At 44.3% G+C, this 20,551-nt stretch overlaps 1 protein-coding gene across 1 annotated transcript in view; it reads left to right on the top strand.

Annotated features, from left to right (window-relative positions):
- Positions 1-2,168: 2,168 nt before the first annotated feature.
- adprhl1 (ADP-ribosylhydrolase like 1) overlaps positions 2,169-20,551 on the top strand; it is a gene marked incomplete at both ends in the record, with an annotated part of 51,070 nt that continues 32,687 nt past the window's right edge. Inside the window, 5 exon segments of the mRNA XM_084308283.1 lie at positions 2,169-2,382; positions 7,732-7,896; positions 8,700-8,825; positions 10,390-10,530; positions 17,869-17,996. Coding sequence (XP_084164409.1) covers positions 2,169-2,382; positions 7,732-7,896; positions 8,700-8,825; positions 10,390-10,530; positions 17,869-17,996 — 774 coding nt within the window.

The following is a 20,551-nucleotide window of genomic DNA, read 5'->3' as shown; positions in this document are numbered from 1 at the left end:
AACAGGGTATTTAACATACAACAGAGCAGTGCATCAGTAAGAAGTAAAAAGTGATAAAATAGTTACATTTTGAATTACAACAGAGCAGTGCTCTTAAAATTACAGTGCATAGGAGGTAGTGAGATCAAATTTGCATAGAACCGACACGTGAATTTGATAGGAAGTGTATAAAAGTAGGTAAGGTAAGAATAGTGCAGGTAAAGTACAATTTGTGTCAGGATATCCCTGATGTTTCATTTAAATGCCTGAGCAAAGAGATAGGTTTTAAGCTGTCTTTTGAAGATGTCTAGTGAGTTGGCTTCCCTGATGTTTTGGGGTAGTTTGTTCCATAGTTTTGGGCCATAGTTGATAAAGGCTGCATTACCGATCCTCTTTTGACTGTTTCTGGGATAATCTAGTAGTCCAGCAGCTGATGATCGCAGTGTTCTTGCTGGCCTGTAATTTATTAGAGTGTTGGCGATGTAGCTAGGTCCCTGTCCATTTAGAGGATATATATATAATATTACGCTGAAGGTCTGTTGACTAACGTTGGTTAAACATATTCCTACATAAAGTGAAGTAGCAAGAATGCCAGTGTGCTCCAGTATTCCTTTCAAATTCAACATTACTTTCCCACTCTTGAGAACCTGGAGAACACTAATATGTGCAAACTGGGAATTAATTCAAGTACTCCCTAATAACAATGTATCTGTAGGAATGGCCAGTGTGTTAATAGTCGCCCTCCTCATGTTTGTCTACAGTATGTGTGTAAAAAAGAAATGGCAGCATCGCAACACTTGACCCCTATCAGGTTGCATTCCTTCTGCCTATCATCATCAGCTCCGCTCTCAGCCGGGCGACAACAACAGCAGAAAGATGGGAGGATTCAGACCAACGGGCTGGCGGGATCCAGGTCAAGCTATTGGGAGAATGCAGGGTATGAGTAAATGGTAAATGGCTTTTATCCAAAGCGCTTTACAATTTGTTCCTCACATTTGACCCATTCACTCACACATTCACACACCAACTGGCGGAGGCAACCATGCAAGGTTCCAACCTGCTCATCGGGAGCAATTAGGGGTTAAGTGTCTTGCTCAAGGACACTTCGACACGCTGCCCGGGAGGAGTGGGACACTCCAGACGACTGCTCTACCTACTGAGCTATAGTGAGAATTGTTTGCGTCGAAGATAACCGGTAGACTGAAGGTGAAGATCAAAAGGCCACTCTGAGATGCCGTACGCAGTGTCGATGAGAAAGACAGGGTAGTAAAGACAGTATTAAATTCATAATTCTCAATTTAAGGCCTTAAAAGGTATTAAAAAGCTTGTCCAAGCTTGTATGGAACGCACAATAATAAAAAAAAGTGCGCCATTTTGTCAGAGGAAAGATGGGAGGATTCAGACAAACAGCCGGGCAATGACGGGGATGGCTGAGCAATGATGATGATGCTCCATTCTTGTCCCTCTCTCGTGGGGGGCGAGCAGGGTGTCGGCGAGCTCCAGGACCAGCTGACAGACTTGTACTCTGGCCCAGCCGTCCATTAGCATCCCTACCCCCAGACAGACCCGTTAAGCCCCCCGACCGCCGCCAGTACCCAGGCATCCTGGCCGTGGAGCTCATAGAGCCATGGGGGATCTCCATTTTAGGAGGCACCTGGTCATCGTTGAGCCCCCCCCCCCCCTCCCGACACAAAGAAGCTGTGACTGATAAGGAGAGATCCGTGTGTGTGCACGCACGGTGTGTGAACGATAGAGGCTGGTGACAGACTGATGATAAGCTGAGAAAGCTCTGGGAGTGGAGAAGGGTGGGGGAACTACCACGTTCAGCCAAGAAGAATTGAGTGGTCTGCGCCTCCTCGTCCAGTGGTAGCCATAGATCAACAGCATTAGAGTGTCTGCAAGGTCCTCTGGGAATTGTGTTGGGTGTGAGAGAGAGAGAGAGAGAGAAATCATTCGCAACGGAGGCTGTCACAACCAGAGTTGGACTAGGGAAGTAGAAGATACATTTCGGAATCAGCTTATAGAGCGTTCTCCAATGGACATTTAGCTTGTGGATTGTTATCATTGTGTCAGAAGTTCAGACGGGAGAGGAATTCCATTCTGCGGAGAGGGTTCTGACATCTCTCCGGTTCTAAAGGAGATCCGGCGGTTGTTTTTGGCTCATTTGTGTGCCGGGGTGAACAGGGGTCATGGAGAAGTTCCAGGCAGCTATGGTTCTGGGCGCCGCAGGAGATGCCTTGGGGTACAGGAAGGGCCGATGGGAGGGCTGCACGTCGGGCCGTCAGATCCAGGAGGAGCTGGCTACCCTGGGGGGCCTGGGTGCCCTGAGGCTGGACCCCGATAACTGGCCCCCGAGTGACGCAGTGCTGATGCACATGACCACAGCAGAGGCACTCATAACAGGTGGGTGGGTAGAGCCATCTCGGAGCCAATGATTTATCGCCTCTTGAAAGGAGAGATGAGCTGGATTTACAGCGAAGAAGGGATTTAATGCCGCGCTGACCTGATATTAAAGGGGCACTTCGCCAGGAAACAATGCTGATTTATTTTGCACATAATCTCACACATCCAAAAAACGATTTTGCGCACACATTCATTTAGTTTGACAGATGGCCACCAGTGATGTCATCGGGGACAATGAATCCTTGTGTTGTGTTAATTACAGCTCAATGAAATGATGTAGATGAAAACATAGCAATACCATGTCTTATAGGGACTGCTACCTTATAATTTAATGGAACTGTAATTAACAAAATAACAACAAGGATTCAATGTCCCAATGACATCCCGGGTGGCCATATTCAAACTAATAACTGTCAAACTAAATTAATGTGTACAAAACTGAGTTTTTGGATGTGTGAGATTATGTGCAAAATAAATCAGCAGTGTTTTTTTTGGTGAAGTACTCCTTTAACCTATGTATTGACCCCAGCATTTAGATAATTTACACACTAACACTAACTTCTCTCTCTCAATCTAATGTCCTAACGCACACTCATTAGTTACCTTTTTACTCATACAGTCGCCCATGCATGTTATCCTAACACCACACCTGTCCAGCAGTGATTCTCACCTTCTTGAGCTCACAGGGTCTAGAATAGCTTTCCTTACAGAATCCAACCACACATCGCGGCGTCAATGCATTTTACAATGAAACCCCGCCGACGTATCGTATAAATACATCACACAGGCCTTCGACAGAGGCGGTATCGCTAACCGCAACCTCAAATCAAATCAAATTTATTTGTAAGGCCCGACAACACACGTTAATGTCCCCAAGGGTCGGACATGTCTTCTTTAAATAAGTCAAGAAGAAACATCACAATGAATCAAGAACAAAACTAAAACACCACGAAGTCCAAAACATTTTAAATAAATAAAATAAATGAATGCAACACTCCCAGACATACCCCACGTGAAGGTAAGGAAAAACTCACTAAAACCTAGCAATAGGAAAAAATGCACCACAGGCGATGTGGAGGAGAGAAACATTAGAAGGGCTGTTCAAGGGGGGATATCCCTTCTTAGATGTCGGTGATAGTAGTGTTGCAATAAAACAGGCAAAACAGTTGGTAAGTATGCACATATAGGCTACGTGTAATGAAACACAAATAAGTGCATGCAATAGCAACTGAACATTTTGAAAGATTGAAAATAGAGCTGATGGCAGATCCATTTGAGGTATGGGGGCGGCGTAGAGAGGGTCGCATGACCACGTGTGAATGAAACACTTCAGATCCGCATCACAGCTGCGAGCGACCTGTAGGGTTTGTCCAGGAGTTGCCGGGACAGAAGAGTCTGAAATAGCATGCTCCTCAACTCATTCTTAGTGAACAATAGAAGGCCAGGCCTGTCCATGATCCTGTGATTATGATATCTGGCCATGGATTCTGTTCAAAGCGGTGAGCAGCAGGTCCCATGAAAAGATGACGACATGTAGGTCACATTCCGGCACGAAAACACGTGTACACGCACGCACACACACACAAGCCTTGCTAAGCTCCAGGCCATCAGGGAAAACCCCTCCCACCCACTATACACAGACTTGGCGGACAGGAGGAGCAGGTTCAGTGCCAGGCTCACACTACCTAAATGCAGCACTGAACGGCACAGGAAGTCCTTCAGTCCAACAGCCATCAGACTATACAATGCATCACTGTGCCTCACTGCATCACTGAGCACAGAGTGGCAGTTACCATCTTCCTGGACTTAGTTTGAAACAGCACTGTGCAATATTACACCTACTGTAGACCTCAGTATATTTTTACTGTATTTATTTACTGTATATTTTACTCTACTCTTATCTTAGGCAACTTGATTTGATTTGTTTTATTATTCTTATTCGTGACCTGTTCTGTCTAAATGTTTAAATGTTGAGCGATTTGCAGTGTCAAATTTCCCACGGGATAATAAAAGTATTTCTATTCTATTCTATTCAAACACACACTGCTTAACAGAATAAACATCACAACCATTCACAGAGTAGACAAAGACCAGAGACCAAGGGTATTTCGGTTTGATCTCTTAAAACCAAACCCTACACACCAGAACTCACCGTGCTCAGAAACGGGGATCTCAAAACAAAAAAAAGGATAAACAAGCAAGATTTGAATTAGTCATGTAACCTGTCACAAGAACGATGTCAGAGGTAATTTGTCAGGTCATGACATTATACCCTGTTATACCGATAACTGATCAGAAAAGTTCCCTGATAGGCCTACTAAGACCTGAAACCAAGGAACATGTCTAACATGTCAGACATCAAAGCAAAGTTGTAACTGAGGGGTACAATTCCCTGACTGTATTAAAGATTGTGATATATTAAACTACTACTAGTTATGTACTTTAACTACTGGCCATACAGTACATGAATATATATGGTGAACACCCACACAAGAATACGGCATTGACACATAAAGTACTATTTGGAGGGTATTTATTATTATTAAGCAACGTTAGGTTACAGATTGAGAATTAGGCTCGCGCTTGTATGGCGAAGAACACACGTAAAGTCAGTCAAGAGCATAAGTCAATGAGAATAGTATGAATACTAGGATGGGTCTAAACTGACGCCACCTGTGGTATAGCAATTACATAGGGCACACTAGTACCAGCTGGAGACACTGGGGGGTTCCCTCCGGGTGTAAGGCCGGCAGGGGTAGAGGAATGTTCGGGTACAAAGTCTGGGTCAACGAGGAATAACGAGGCTCCAGATACAGGAGCCAGTGCATGTACTCCCTTGATCATCAGACAAAGCGACAGCTATAATCCAGTATGCTCGACAGCATGGAAGACAGCTAGCCAGCCTCTTCCTAGAGGCGGGCCCGAGTGATGATCCTCACGGGGGTAAATCCCAAACGACAGTGGGATCGACGGTTCTCTGCTCCAGCGGTCACGGTACCAAAGCAATATAATCCAACCAGAAATGGTTCTGCAGTCGCCGGTGTAGGTTCTCCTGTGTACTATACTTCACATTAAACTAGGTTGAACTTGACGTTACTTCACTAAACTCTGACCCTTTTACTATCCTATTCGCACATGTTCTAAACGCTCTATTTAGACGCAAGGTTGCTCACTTCACTACACGTTGACTCGTGGTGAAGGCATTAAGGTTTGAACTGAACTACTGCTGTTTACACCTGCGCCGTATTTATACGTAAGGTGAATTATCTAGTGCCAACCTCAGTTCTGTCTCGTATTACTGCGCAGACTCTGGACATGTTGAGACATGCCCGGAGTTGCCTTTGAACTTGCCGTTGGGGGCTTGGTCGTTGGCGCCTAGGGGTCGCTGTCCAATAGGAGAGCGAATATTACTCTGGTTTGTACACAGGTAAAGGGATATTCCGTGTATATATACAAATAATATACAAGGGATATCAAACGATATACAAATATTATACAAGGGATATCAAGCAATAAATATATATATTCGGTTTAATCTGACCCTTTGTAACAAAAGTGACTTGCTGCATTTTTGACAAGTTAACTCTCTCTAATAGAGAAATATGTATTATATCTCAATATTGTTTGTCCAATGGTCCAAGGCTATACTGTTCATTGAAAGTAAAGGATCGGTACTCGAAGCCCAGGTATTGGGACAGAAAACAGTCAGATCGTTACATCCCTAGTATGGACCAGCAATAGGAAATATAGAAGTACAAAACATAATAAGATGGACCATGTATTCTGCACATAAGGTTATTAACCCTTTATATCAATTATAACCTTGCCTATCATCACTGTTTCTTTCCTTGTATCTCTAATTTAGGTAATTTTCATATATTTACTTGAATTAAATATTTACATTCTGTTAACGTCATTATCTTAGGAACCATGATCCTTCATTCAAAACCCAACGTATAAAATACACGTCAATCTGAAAATATGGTGTTCTTTTATTCATTCCTGAAAGGTTAACCCCTTTTGGAGATATTATGCAATACTTAATGAGATATACTGTATGTATGTATTATGTAACACTTAATGATTTAACTCCTGTCCTACCATTGCTTATTACAGTATTACTCATCTGCTTCATATCCCCTATACTAAATGATCTCTCTCTCTCACACACACACACACACACACACACACACACACACACACACACACACACACACACACACACACACACACACACACACACCTACACACACAGGCACGTGCACACATAGAGGCCAAGGGGTGCTTGAGCACCTGCCTTTTTGAGCCTCATCAAAAAAGTGCCCTTTTTTATTTATTTTTTTATTTTTTACCGTTACGCATATAGACTGCCCTTCCAACTGAAAAATGTCAGGATAGAATCAAAATATTAGGTAAAGAGAGAGAGATGCCCCATATTCCATTGCAGTTTGCACGGCCTCCTCAGCGTGCCTCTCCGCGGACCTATATATTTTATGCATAGCGTGGGTGGTGATGATGATGATGATAGAAACCGCTGTGGCGCATACAGTTGAATGCTGGTATTACACTCATTGAGGGACACGAAGAAGTCAAGTCCGATGGGATTTGGGAATCTCAAATACAAATCGGGATTGGAATAAAAAATGCATTTATATTAAACAATACAGAATATACAGCACTTCTTGGGGTCTGTAGGGTAAGCACTTATTCCCTCCCCCCTGCACATTTATGGAGATGTATGGGCCTTTTAAGTCAGTGATAAAAGTGTCTTTCAAGGATAAGTGAGCTCCTGCACTGATTATTATAGTTCAATATTCAATATTTTATCACCAAAACCCCCCAAAAAGCATAAAAAGGGGGCCCCCCGCCCGAAAAGGGCCCTTAAAAATTGAGCCTGCGCGCAACGCACGCTCGGTTAATATATACACACAAGTGTAGTGCCCTTTTCAGCCTTTGAGCACCTGCCCCTCTAAAGTCCTGTGCACGTCCCTGCACACACACACACACACACACACACACACACACACACACACACACACACACACACACACACACACACACACACACACACACACACACACACACACACACACACACACACACACACACACACACACACACACACACACACACACACACACACACACACACACACACACACACACACACGCAGGTTTTTGCTGGGAGGTCTGCTGGTGGATCAGTGGCTCTACAGACATACTTATCCTAATCTGCAGCCCAGAGGACTGAGGCTAAACTTAGAGCACTACAACACCATCATCTGCCTGGCCTGATGCCATACATTCACTGTTTGTGCGTGTGCGTGTGTGTGTGTGTGTGTGCGTCCAGACTACTGGTGCCTGGAGGACCTCTACAGGGAGCTGGTGCGTCTGTACGTAGAGGCCATAGTGTTGCTCCAGGGTCGGACCCCTGACCCTGCTACTGTGGAGGGCTGCCTTCATCTCAAACCAGACAACTTCCTGCTGGCCTGGCACACGCCCTTCAATGAGAAAGGTCACCCAGCATCTCATATATCTGGGTTACACACAACCTGCTGAATAGATAACACAACATTTACTCTACTGCTCTGATTTGGTATACTCTGCTTGGACTGCGTGTGTGTGTGTGTGTGTGTGTGTGTGTGTGTATGTGTGTGTGTGTGTGTGTGTATGTATGTGTGTGTGTGTGTGTGTGCGTCTGTGTGTATATGTTTGTGTGTGTGTATCTATATATATATACTGTATATGTGTGTGTGTGTGTGTGTGTGTGTGTGTGTGTGTGTGTGTGTGTGTGTGTGTGTGTGTGTCTGTCTGTTTACATGTGTATATGTGTGTGTGTGTGTGTGTGTGTGTGTGTGTGTGCGTCTGTGTGTATATGTGTGTGTGTGTGTTGTGTGTGTGTGTGTGTGTGTGTGTGTGTGTGTGTGTGTGTGTGTGTGTGTGTGTGTGTCTGTGTGTTTACATGTGTATATGTGTGTGTGTGTGTGTGTGTGTGTGTGTGTGTGTGTGTGTGTGTGTGTGTGTGTGTGTATCTATATATATATACTGTATATGTGTGTGTGTGTGTGTGTGTGTCTGTCTGTTTACATGTGTGTGTGTGTGTGTGTGTGTGTGTGTGTGTGTGTGTGTGTGTGTGTGTGTGTTGTGTGTGTGTGTGTGTGTGTGTGTGTGTGTGTGTGTGTGTGTGTGTGTGTGTGTGTGTGTGTGTGTGTGTGTGTGTGTGTGTGTGTGTGTGTGTGTGTGTGTGTGTGTATGTGTGTGTGTGTCTGTGTGTGTCTGTATGTTTACATGTGTATGTGTATATGTGTGTGTGTCCAGGTTCTGGGTTCGGTGCAGCAGCTAAAGCCATGTGTGTGGGTATGAGGTACTGGCAGCCTGAGAGACTAGAGAACCTGGTGGCTGTCAGCATCGAGACGGGCAGGATGACCCACAACCACCCCACAGGTCTCTACCAATCTACTCTATTCATGTTGACTAATAATAATAATAATAATAATAATAATAATAATAATAATAATAATAATAATAATAATAATAATAATATGATTACATCCAGTTACATTGTTTTATGTGATTTATGTTCATATTATCTTTAGGGATGCACCGATATGAAATGTCTTGCTAATACTGATAACCGATAATACATTTTCTGTTGTGGCTGGTAACTAATATTTACAGATGTCAATATGATTTGTTCTGTATAAAAAAACAATAAATCCTACACTGATAAGACTAAATAATCCTTAATATTCACATCTGTTTAAATACCTGTATATATTTATCTATATCTGTATATATCCCTTAACTTACTAGTTATACCACTGGCCAGCATGGCTACTACCATAGTGTCTTTATACCTGTATCACTGTACACAATAATACTGTAACATACATCAGATTAGCATATTTACTCTGTGGTACTAATTTATATACAATCCATTTAAATCAATTGTACATTGTATATTGTTAATGCACTTTACTGTTACCTTCGCACTCTGGTTAGATGCCAACCCTTTGCTGTACTGTACATGTGCTGTACGATGACGATACATTTTAATCTAATCTAATCAAATAATAGTACACTTTCTGCAGTGTATTTCAATGACGTTGCGGATGTTCAAATACTGGAACAAAATAACAAAAATAAATAAATAATAAATCTGCACAGTTAGGCAGAGAAATAACATTTATCAGACGAATAAGGGCGACAGTGGCTCAAGAGGTAGAGCAGTCATAATCAGAAGGTCTCCAGATCTATTCCCTGCCATGCCAGGCAGCGTGTCGAAGTGTCCTTGAGCAAGACACTTAACCCCTAATTGCTCCCGATGAGCAGGTCGGCACCTTGCATGGTCGCCTCTGCCATCGGTGTGTGAATGTGTGAGTGAATGGGTGAATGTGAGGAATAAAAATGTGAATGTTTTTATGTGATAAAAGCGCTATATATATGCACCATTTACCATTTACAATGGTGATAAATAAAAAACATACAGATATGTTTACCAATATATCATGCATCCCTAATCGATTTATAGATAGATAGATAGATAGATAGATAGATAGATAGATAGATAGATAGATAGATAGATAGATAGATAGATAGATAGATAGATAGATAGATAGATAGATAGATAGATAGATAGATAGATAGAGTGATAGATAGAGTGATAGATAGAGTGATAGATAGTGATAAATGGAGTGATAAATAGAGATAGATAGATAGATAGATAGATAGATAGATAGATAGATAGATAGATAGATAGATAGATAGATAGATAGATAGATAGATAGATAGATAGATAGATAGATAGATAGATAGATAGATAGATAGATAGATAGATAGATAGATAGATAGATAGATAGATAGATAGATAGATAGATAGAGTACAATTTTCCTGTGAACTCTTTACAACCCGAATGACATTCAGATTCTGGTTCAGACCTCCTACCAGCACCAGAATATAAACCTCATTGGGTGTAAGACCATTCTTTAACCATTCTTTTGGCTTCAGGTTTCCTGGGCTCGATGACAACGGCGCTGTTCGCATCCTACGCCATCCAGGGGAAACCCCTGGTGACCTGGGGCCGTGAACTCATGAAGGTCCTCTCAAAGGCTGAGGACTACTGTAGGAAGACCATACGTCACATGTCAGGTCATACTGGGTTCCTCTGTGTGGACAGTATGTGTTATAGTTCTCATGGGGTTTGTCTATTGGGACCTGTTCTGTGTGCGTAGGCGCTTGCACTGAAAGTGCAACATACTGTCGTTGTACTGTCTTTCACTGTTACGCACTTTACTACTAAGTGCCTATACTACTACATTAATATATCTCTATACTACTATGCACTCAAGAGTGTAGAACTCAAGTAGAACTCACTGTTTGACAAACAATATCACTTACCCTTACTGTAGCTGCTGGGTACTGTAGAGTTGTACCCTTCCTGCTGACTTGTACAGAACCTGTAAGTCGCTTTGGATAAAAGCATCAGCTAAATTACTAAATGTAAATGAAAGAATTTGACCTGCACCAATCACCTGTCAGGGCTCCGCCTTCCACCTGCTCTAAAATGCCTTCCATTCCTTGTGTCTTATAGGAAAAGGTAGCACATCATCACAAAACTATCTGACTACTGACATCTTGCATTTAAAACATTCATTGATTTGGCAAATTAATTGATGTTTGAAGTACAAGACGTATTTAGCAGTGAGGGTGCTGCCCCCTTGAGTTCAAACCAAGTTAGTACACTGTAGACAGACTTTATACCACTTTGTCCTTTTATTTCCCCTGACATGCACATAGACACATACAGAGCGATTTCTGGTAGACAGCATCCACTGGTTTAAATCAATCTAAAGTACAATATACAAACACAAATGTCCAGCTGGCATATCTCTCTCTCTCTCTCTCTCTCTCTCTCTCTCTCTCTCTCTCTCTCTCTCTCTCTCTCTCTCTCTCTCTCTCTCTCTCTCTCTCTCTCTCTCTCTCTCTCTCTCTCTCTCTCTCTCTCTCTCTCAGCATGTGTGTGACTCCAGTCCCAGTCTCACTGTGAAATAGCAGAGAGAGGTTAATTACACAGACAAGCTGCATCTCTGCCAATTAATTCACCCCTATCACTCCTGACTCTCCCTCTGCATTCGGCACCTAAACCATACCCCTCTTCCCGCATACCTCCACTGTCTGACCTAGACCAGGGCTCTGTCCTAAGACCTCCCCCCCATGGGGGCTTGAAAGAACCGCCACCGCCATCTGTGCAGCCTATGGATCACTTTGAACTTAAAAGGCTGTAACAGCAGATACCATAGAGTGAACAGAGGGTGAATTGGCGCTCCGTGAGGTAGTAGCCAAGGGCCCCGGCCGCCCAGCGGGTAACCAGACAATCCTTCTCAATGGTGCTGTACTTGGTCTCTCGCTGAGAGAGCTTCTGGTGTTTTTAGTTTTGTTCTTGATTTATTGTGATGTTTCTTCTTGACTTGTTTAAAGAAGACGTGTCCGGCCCATGGGGACATTAACATGTGTTGTCGGGCTTTACAAATATATTTGGCTTAAATTTGGCTACAAATTTGATTTGGCTGATGTACAGTGCCAGCCGGTCACACCCACCACAGAGAGCTGGTTTCACCCTCTCAAACGCCAGCTTCGTCCACTGGACCAGTTCTGAGGCACACAGCACCCTTCCGGGTCAGGCCGGACAGGGGACCGTTCAGGTCGGACATGGGACCGGTCAGTTCGGACATGAGACCGGTCAGGCCGAACAGGGGACCAGTCAGTTCGGACATGGGACCGGTCAGGCCGAACAGGGGACCGGTCAGGTCGGACAGGGGACCGGTCAGTTCGGATATGGGACCGGTCAGGCCGAACAGGGGGCCGGTCAGTTCGGATATGGGACCGGTCAGGCCGAACAGGGGACCGGTCAGTTCGGACATGGGACCGGTCAGGCCGAACAGGGGACCAGTCAGGTCGGACAGGGGACCGGTCAGGTCGGACATGGGACCAGTCAGGTCAGACAGGGGACCGGTCAGGTCTGCAAAGGCGGGGATAAACCTTACTGTCACACCTGGACAAGTTTCAACAAACACATCATCCTGGCAGGGGGGAGAACACATCATCCTGGCAGGGGGGAGAACACATCATCCTGGCAGGGGGGAGAACACATCATCCTGGCAGGGGGAGAACACATCATCCTGGCAGGGGGGAGAACACATCATCCTGGCAGGGGGAGAACACATCATCCTGGCAGGGGGGAGACCACATCATCCTGGCAGGGGGAGACCACATCATCCTGGCAGGGGGGAGAACACATCATCCTGGCAGGGGGAGAACACATCATCCTGGCAGGGGGAGAACACATCATCCTGGCAGGGGGAGACCACATCATCCTGGCAGGGGGAGAACACATCATCCTGGCAGGGGGAGACCACATCATCCTGGCAGGGGGAGAACACATCATCCTGGCAGGGGGGAGAACACATCATCCTGGCAGGGGGAGACCACATCATCCTGGCAGGGGGAGAACACATCATCCTGGCAGGGGGAGAACACATCATCCTGGCAGGGGGAGAACACATCATCCTGGCAGGGGGGAGAACACATCATCCTGGCAGGGGGAGAACACATCATCCTGGCAGGGGGAGAACACATCATCACAATGCTGATGCAACTCGGCTACGTCTGTTTTCTCGGACGATGACATCACAAACGATGCAGGCAGTGGAACTCATCTCACTCCTGCATTGTCTCGTCACCAGAAAAACAGGCCTCTCTCTCTGTGTATTTTGATATTCTGTCAGGACGCACAACCTCCCCTGTCAGGACACACAACCTCCCCTGTCAGGACGCACAACCTCCCCTGTCAGGACACACAACCTCCCCTGTCAGGACACACAACCTCCCCTGTCAGGACGCACAACCTCCCCTGTCAGGACGCACAACCTCCCCTGTCAGGACACACAACCTCCCCTGTCAGGACGCACAACCTCCCCTGTCAGGACACACAACCTCCCCTGTCAGGACGCACAACCTCCCCTGTCAGGACACACAACCTCCCCTGTCAGGACACACAACCTCCCCTGTCAGGACACACAACCTCCCCTGTCAGGACACACAACCTCCCCTGTCAGGACGCACAACCTCCCCTGTCAGGACACACAACCTCCCCTGTCAGGACACACAACCTCCCCTGTCAGGACGCACAACCTCCCCTGTCAGGACACACAACCTCCCCTGTCAGGACACACAACCTCCCCTGTCAGGACGCACAACCTCCCCTGTCAGGACACACAACCTCCCCTGTCAGGACACACAACCTCCCCTGTCAGGACGCACAACCTCCCCTGTCAGGACACACAACCTCCCCTGTCAGGACACACAACCTCCCCTGTCAGGACACACAACCTCCCCTGTCAGGACACACAACCTCCCCTGTCAGGACACACAACCTCCCCTGTCAGGACACACAACCTCCCCTGTCAGGACACACAATCTCCCCTGTCAGGACGCACAACCTCAATCAACGTTGCCCACTCGCTGTGTGACCGCAAGGGGTCCCTGCCACTCGGTGAGCTGGAAGAGGGAAGCAATACAAACACTTTGTCTCATTCTAGCCCCTCTCTTGTATAGGCACTGTTGACGCTCCTGGGCCTTGAGCAAAGTCTCCTGTGATAACCACAGTGTGGAGTTTGGCCCTCCGGGACATATTGAATCTAATGTGTACTCTTGTTGCGCTGCAGACAACAGAGGGTCTAGCCACCAGTATCCCGTCACGTCGTCATGAATACACTCACAGATCATGTATTTCAAAGTTTTATTCAGACGCTCAATATAGCATCGTTGGTCTGTGGGTGATGATACACAGGCGGGTTCAGAATTGATTCAATGCCCAATGATCCGTACGGATCCTGTGGTGTCTGTGACATGAACGCCGCGCCCCTGGTCAGTTAGAATCTCTTTCCAGATTCCAACTCAAGAGGTGACCTGAGACAGTGCCTGTGCGACGTTCTTTGCAGAGATGCAGCACAGCAGCACCGCTTTGGGACGTTGTGTTGCGTAATCCACCAGGCAACACAAGGCGTCATCATCATGCATGCCGGTGAAATGGGGTCCAGATGAGGTCACGCTCAAAGGGGGACCTCAATTAGAAGGAGAAGAATTATTTGTATTGTCAATGTACTCTTATTAGAGAGGTTAGAGCGCAGGGTCGCCTGCAGTGCAGCGCCCCTGGAGCAGTTTTGGGGTTCGGTGCTCTTGGGATGGGCCAGTTGGTTAACTGAGGCACATGATGAGGCACATGAGCGGGGTACATCTCCTCGAATGCCAGGCCAACAGAATCAGGTCATTATCCGGTCTAGTGTTTTGTCATACCCCATGTGACCAGCCACCGTGTAATGAGCTGCCTGAAAAAGCATTTCCTGATGGCTTTTGGGTACCAACAATTAATAATAATAATGAATAATGACTTGGATTTATATAGCGCTCTTCATGACACCCAGAGCGCTTCACAGAGTCCATTATTCGTTCACACACAGTCATACCGGTGGTGGTAAGCTGCAATTGCAGCCAGAGCTGCCCTGAGGCAGACTCACGGAAGCGTGGCGAATAATCATCGCCTACGGCCCCTCCGACCACCACCAACATTCATTCACATGCATACACATTCATACGAGGCAAGTAGGTTAAGTGTCTTGCCCAAGGACACAACGGCAATGGGATGTACATGGGCTTGAGCGGGATTCGAACCACCAACCCTTCGATCATTGGACGACCCGCTCTACCCCTGAGCCACGCCGCCCCACAATTGTGTGACTATTTCTCTAGTAGGAGTGTCTTAACAGTTAACTCACTCTGTACAGCCTGTCCCTAATCAAGTGTGGGACGGTCTGTGCTGCATCAAGGACGGTGCATCAAATTACCATTCATTTCGTATCGTCACAAGACTGCTCAAGTGGAAATGGTAAATCATATCAAATCAAATCAAATCAAATGTATTTGTATAGCCCGAAATCACATGGAATTGCCCCCATGGGCTTTACAAGTCAAGAAGAAACATCACAATAGATCCAGAACAAAAACCACCATATCCACATATGCAACACTCCCAGACTTTCCCCAATGAAGATGAGGAACGACTCACTAAAACCTAGCAATGGGAGAAAAGAACACCACAGGCGTCGTGGAGGAGAGAAACCTCAGATGTTCAAAGGGGATCCCCCAACAGGATGTCTGTGATAATATAGTGTTGCTACAGTATGGATGATAGAGGGATGGAGAATAGAACAAGCGAATAATTGGTATGTATGTATATATACATAATGAAACACATATGAAACACATATACATACATATGGTAGCAATAGTATCTAAAGTACATAAGAACATTTTAAAATACAAGAACAAAAAGGCATAGGAATACGAGCGCTGGTATGAAAATAAGATAAAAAGTCAAGGCTCGGGGTGCTCCAGTAGCACACCATGTACCGCGCTGCGTCGCGGAATACCATGCTGCGTCACGGATCTGGTTGACTCCGAGTTCGATTCTCGGACTCGCCGTCATTTGCCGAATGTCTTCCCCTGCTCTCTCTCCCGTTTCACCCTACAACTGTCGGTCATGCTTGACCAGAAAAGCGATAAACGCTAAAAAACGAAGTCTAAAAAAAAAAAAAAAAAGTCAAGGCTCAGAGCTCAGAGTCACAGAGTCATATTCCCCAGGGGGCAGGAGAACCGCTCGGATCCAGTTGAAGTAGGAGCGGGCACGGTTCGACGCCGGTCAACTGAGGGCGACGTAGAGCAGATCCATCACGCCTGTGGTAATCAGCCGCTGCAGTCGACGCTGTTGGCCACATCAAGGACGGCGCGAAAAGAAAATGGACTGTATACATATACCATGTATAGGTATTAAATGGTAAAATGACTGCATTTATATAACAGCTTTTATCCAAAGTGCTTTACAACGTATGACACCGGAGGCAACCATGCAAGGTGCGAACCTGCTCATCGGGAGTTAGGGGTTAAGCGTCTTGCTCAAGGACACTTTGACACGCTGCCTGGAGGAGCTGGAATCGAATCAGGAACCTTCTGATTACTAGACGATTACCATAGTAATCCTTCTTTGATGATGACCTTTTCCTATTATACGGCCGACAGTGGCTCAGGAGGTGGCAATTGGAAGGTTCCCGGTTCGATTCCGGCTCCTCCCGACAGCGAGTTGATGTGTCCTTGAGCAAGACACTTAACCCTGTTGAGCAGGTTGGCACCTTGCATGGTTGCCTCAACCGTCTGTGCGTGAATGAGTGAAGTTGTGAAGCGCTATATAAATGCAGTCCATTTATTAGACAGAAGATTCTTTTCATGGAGGTTTAGCACTGATTATTGCAACGTGTTTTTGTTCACAGTGCACTTTTTTCTCACTTTCAGCCTTCCGTTCACACATGGGCTCGTTGCACCTGCCGTGAACAGCATGCTCCTCAAGAATGAAGACCAACAATATGGAGATGTCCCAACGGCCCCCTTCAGGGTCCGTGATTATCTCTAGCCACTACTGGAGAAGCTGTCCTTCTTGACCATGAAGGTCTATGCGTCAGCTATCTTGGCCTGTCATGACGGTTTTGATGACAAACTGTTATTAAGCTCTACTAAAGAACTTGGTGAGGAGCTTGGTGAGTCGGGCCTTGGTGTCATGGAGTCTGAACCAGGAACCCTTCGAACCACCGGACCAGACCTCTACATCTGGCTCTCACATCTGCTGAGCATGCAAGCTGTGCAACCTTTCAGTTCATCCAGGCTGCCATCAATGGGGATGGCAATGGTGCCATGCTAAGGCCATTAACCTCACCTTTATCCCTAAGAATATCAGAAGCTTTTTACATTCTAGGGACAATATCCTGAGAGCCATCTACCCTCCAGATGGAGAGAAACCTGTGTCTAATGTGCCCAGTGCAGTGCACATTGACACTCTGTCAGACACATGAAGAGCATCAGAAATTCCTAACAGCCGTTTGCTATCGCTATCCAAACGGTGTCTCTCTCACTGGCTTTGTGAGGGCATTTCCTTGGCCTACACTAAAGCGGGTCTAACCGCACCAGCCGGGATACCATATAACCTTTTCTATCTGTGTCTCCTGGATCTCGGGTAAATAGGTCCAGCCTATGATGTAACCAGTGGCTATTGGTGGAGTGTGGAGCTCTGACAGGTGATTGGTGCACGGAACACTCGGAACAGGTCCAATAGATGCCAGCGAAGCAAGATGCTTTGCCCACAATCATATAACTAGAGTTACAATATGCATCATTGTGTTCTGCATAATGTGTGTGTGTGTGTGTGTGTGTGTGTGTGTGTGTGTGTGTGTGTGTGTGTGTGTGTGTGTGTGTGTGTGTGTGTGTGTGTGTGTGTGTGTGTGTGTGTGTGTGTGTGTGTGTGTGCGTGCGTGCGTGTGGGCTTGTGATTGAGTGATTGAGAATATGAGTAGACCAGTAATGTGTTTGTGTGTTTCTGTGCAGAGTACCAGGAATTATGGTTCTATTTTGAGGCCAAGTGGCAGTTTTACCTGGAAGAGAGAGGAATAGAGGAGGAGGGCCAGAACAAACCCCTGTTCCCTGAACGCTATGATGCTGAGGAAACAGACAAGGTACTGTAACTATAGTAGAGGCTCACAGCCCTTTTCAACAATACATAATATAAAAACAATATAGAAACAGAAAAGTCTTTATAAACAACATCAATCAAAACAGTTACAGACTGAGGTGAGAATTCTGGCCATTATAGATTTAAACTGACCAATGGGTATAAAGTATTGGGTAGCACTTTATAATAACACCCTGTTATAATACATTTATAAGGTATTTGTAGATAATGAACTAATCATGAACAAACCATTTATATACATTCATAAATTATTATTAAATCATTTATAACTATATTTGTATACCATTTACAAAGTATTTATAACACATTAGTGGATAATGAACTAATCATGAACAAACCATTTATATACATTCATAAATGATTATTAAATCATTTATAACTATATTTGTATAACATTTACAGATTAAGTTCTACATTATTTATAACTCATTATCAACATTGTTTGTACTTGATTTGTTCATCATTAAATAATGTTGTTTAATGTGTAGTAACACATTTGTAGATGCTTTGAAAAATGGATATGAAAAAACGACTATAGTGTATCTCCATTTATTTTTCATGTTCAACAAATGATTTGTTAAGACATTCATAAAACATATATAAATCATTTGCAGATGCTATCGTGGGGGCCAATCTAAAGTGAAGCCTATTCATCATTAATAAGTGTCTAATACAGTTAATTATTTGTTAACTTTTTCATCACATGTTACAAATGTTGTAGGCAGCTTTCGGATACACCCTTCTTTGTGACATCAAACAGTGACAGAATTAGGACTAAAGATAAATGCAATTTTATTAACATATAAAATACATGTGCATGACATATAGTGTAACATCGGGGGGCACTAGGACCCAGGAGTACCCTGGCCAGGTATCTAGAGAGGAAGTCGCACGCGAGCGAGACTTGACGTCACGTGTGTTGCCGTCTATTTGAATGGAAGCACAAGTTATCCGTGCTGTGTCTATACTTTCGCTTTTAATAAGGTATGAGCAGGTTAAACACCTTTTTTTCTTGGTAAATCTATTCCATCATTTCCGACCTACAAACAACTCTTATATGTTGTGTAGACGTTCGTGTAGATGTGGTGGCCGCTAACGTTACATTTGTTCCTAATGTGTGCTCAGTGTGCTCAGTGATGATGACACGACACAAATAATTATTACTCGTGTGTCGTGTCGTCATCACATACATACTGAGCACTGAGCACACATTAGGAACAAATGTAACGTTAGCGGCCACCACATCTACACAAACGTCTACACAACATATAAGAGTTGTTTGTAGGTCGGAAATGATGGAATAGATTTACCAACAAAAAAAGGTGTTTAACCTGCTCATACCTTATTAAAAGCTAAAGTATAGACGCAGCACGGATAACTTGTGCTTCCATTCAAACAGACGGCAACACGTGACGTCAAGTCTCGCTCGCGTGCGACTTCCTCTCTAGATACCTGGCCAGGGTACTCCTGGGTCCTAGTGCCCCCCGATGTTACACTATATGTCATGCACATGTATTTTATATGTTAATAAAATTGCATTTATCTTTAGTCCTAATTCTGTCACTGTTTGATGTCACAAAGAAGGGTGTATCCGAAAGCTGCCTACAACATTTGTAACATGTGATGAAAAAGTAAACAAATAATTAACTGTATTAGACACTTGTTAATGATGAATAGGCTTCACTTTAGATTGGCCCCCACGATAGCATCTGCAAATGATTTATATATGTTTTATGAATGTCTTAACAAACCATTTGTTGAACATGAAAAATAAATGGAGATACACTATAGTAGTTTTTTCATATCCATTTTTCAAAGCATCTACAAATGTGTTACTACACATTAAACAACATTATTTAATGATGAACAAATCAAGTACAAACAATGTTGATAATGAGTTATAAATAATGTAGAACTAATCTGTAAATGTTATACAAATATAGTTATAAATGATTTAATAATCATTTATGAATGTATATAAATGGTTTGTTCATGATTAGTTCATTATCCACTAATGCATTATAAATACTTTGTAAATGGTATACAAATAGTTATAAATGATTTAATAATAATTTATGAATGTATATAAATGGTTTGTTCATGATTAGTTCATTATCTACAAATACCTTATAAATGTATTATAACAGGGTGTTATTATAAGTGCTACCAAGTATGGAGTTTTAAGGTGCTCTGCAAGACATTCCATGTGTCGGGGGCATAGAAGCTAAAAGCAGATTATCCTAATTCAGTGCAAACTCTACGGACCTTAAGCGTAAAGCCAATCACCAGAGAGAGTATGATAAGGTCCAGAGTTCCAGTCCAGTAATGGAGTGATGTAGGGTGGAAGATCATCAATAATGGCTTTATACAGAAACAGATACCAATGCAAGTCACATGTCTCTGCCAGAGAGGACCACCCAACATTATCATACAGGGATACAATGACGGGTACCATAACTGACATCTCCATAATTCAAAACAGACAGCACCAAAACAGACAGCTGCTGTTATAATAATATATATATATTTTTTTTTATC

Source organism: Notolepis coatsorum (genome assembly GCF_963971535.1).
Source record: "Notolepis coatsorum genome assembly, chromosome: 2".
Lineage (NCBI taxonomy): Eukaryota > Metazoa > Chordata > Actinopteri > Aulopiformes > Paralepididae > Notolepis > Notolepis coatsorum.
The sequence above is the reverse complement of the archived record's forward strand: the minus strand, read 5'-3'. Positions and strand labels throughout refer to the sequence as shown.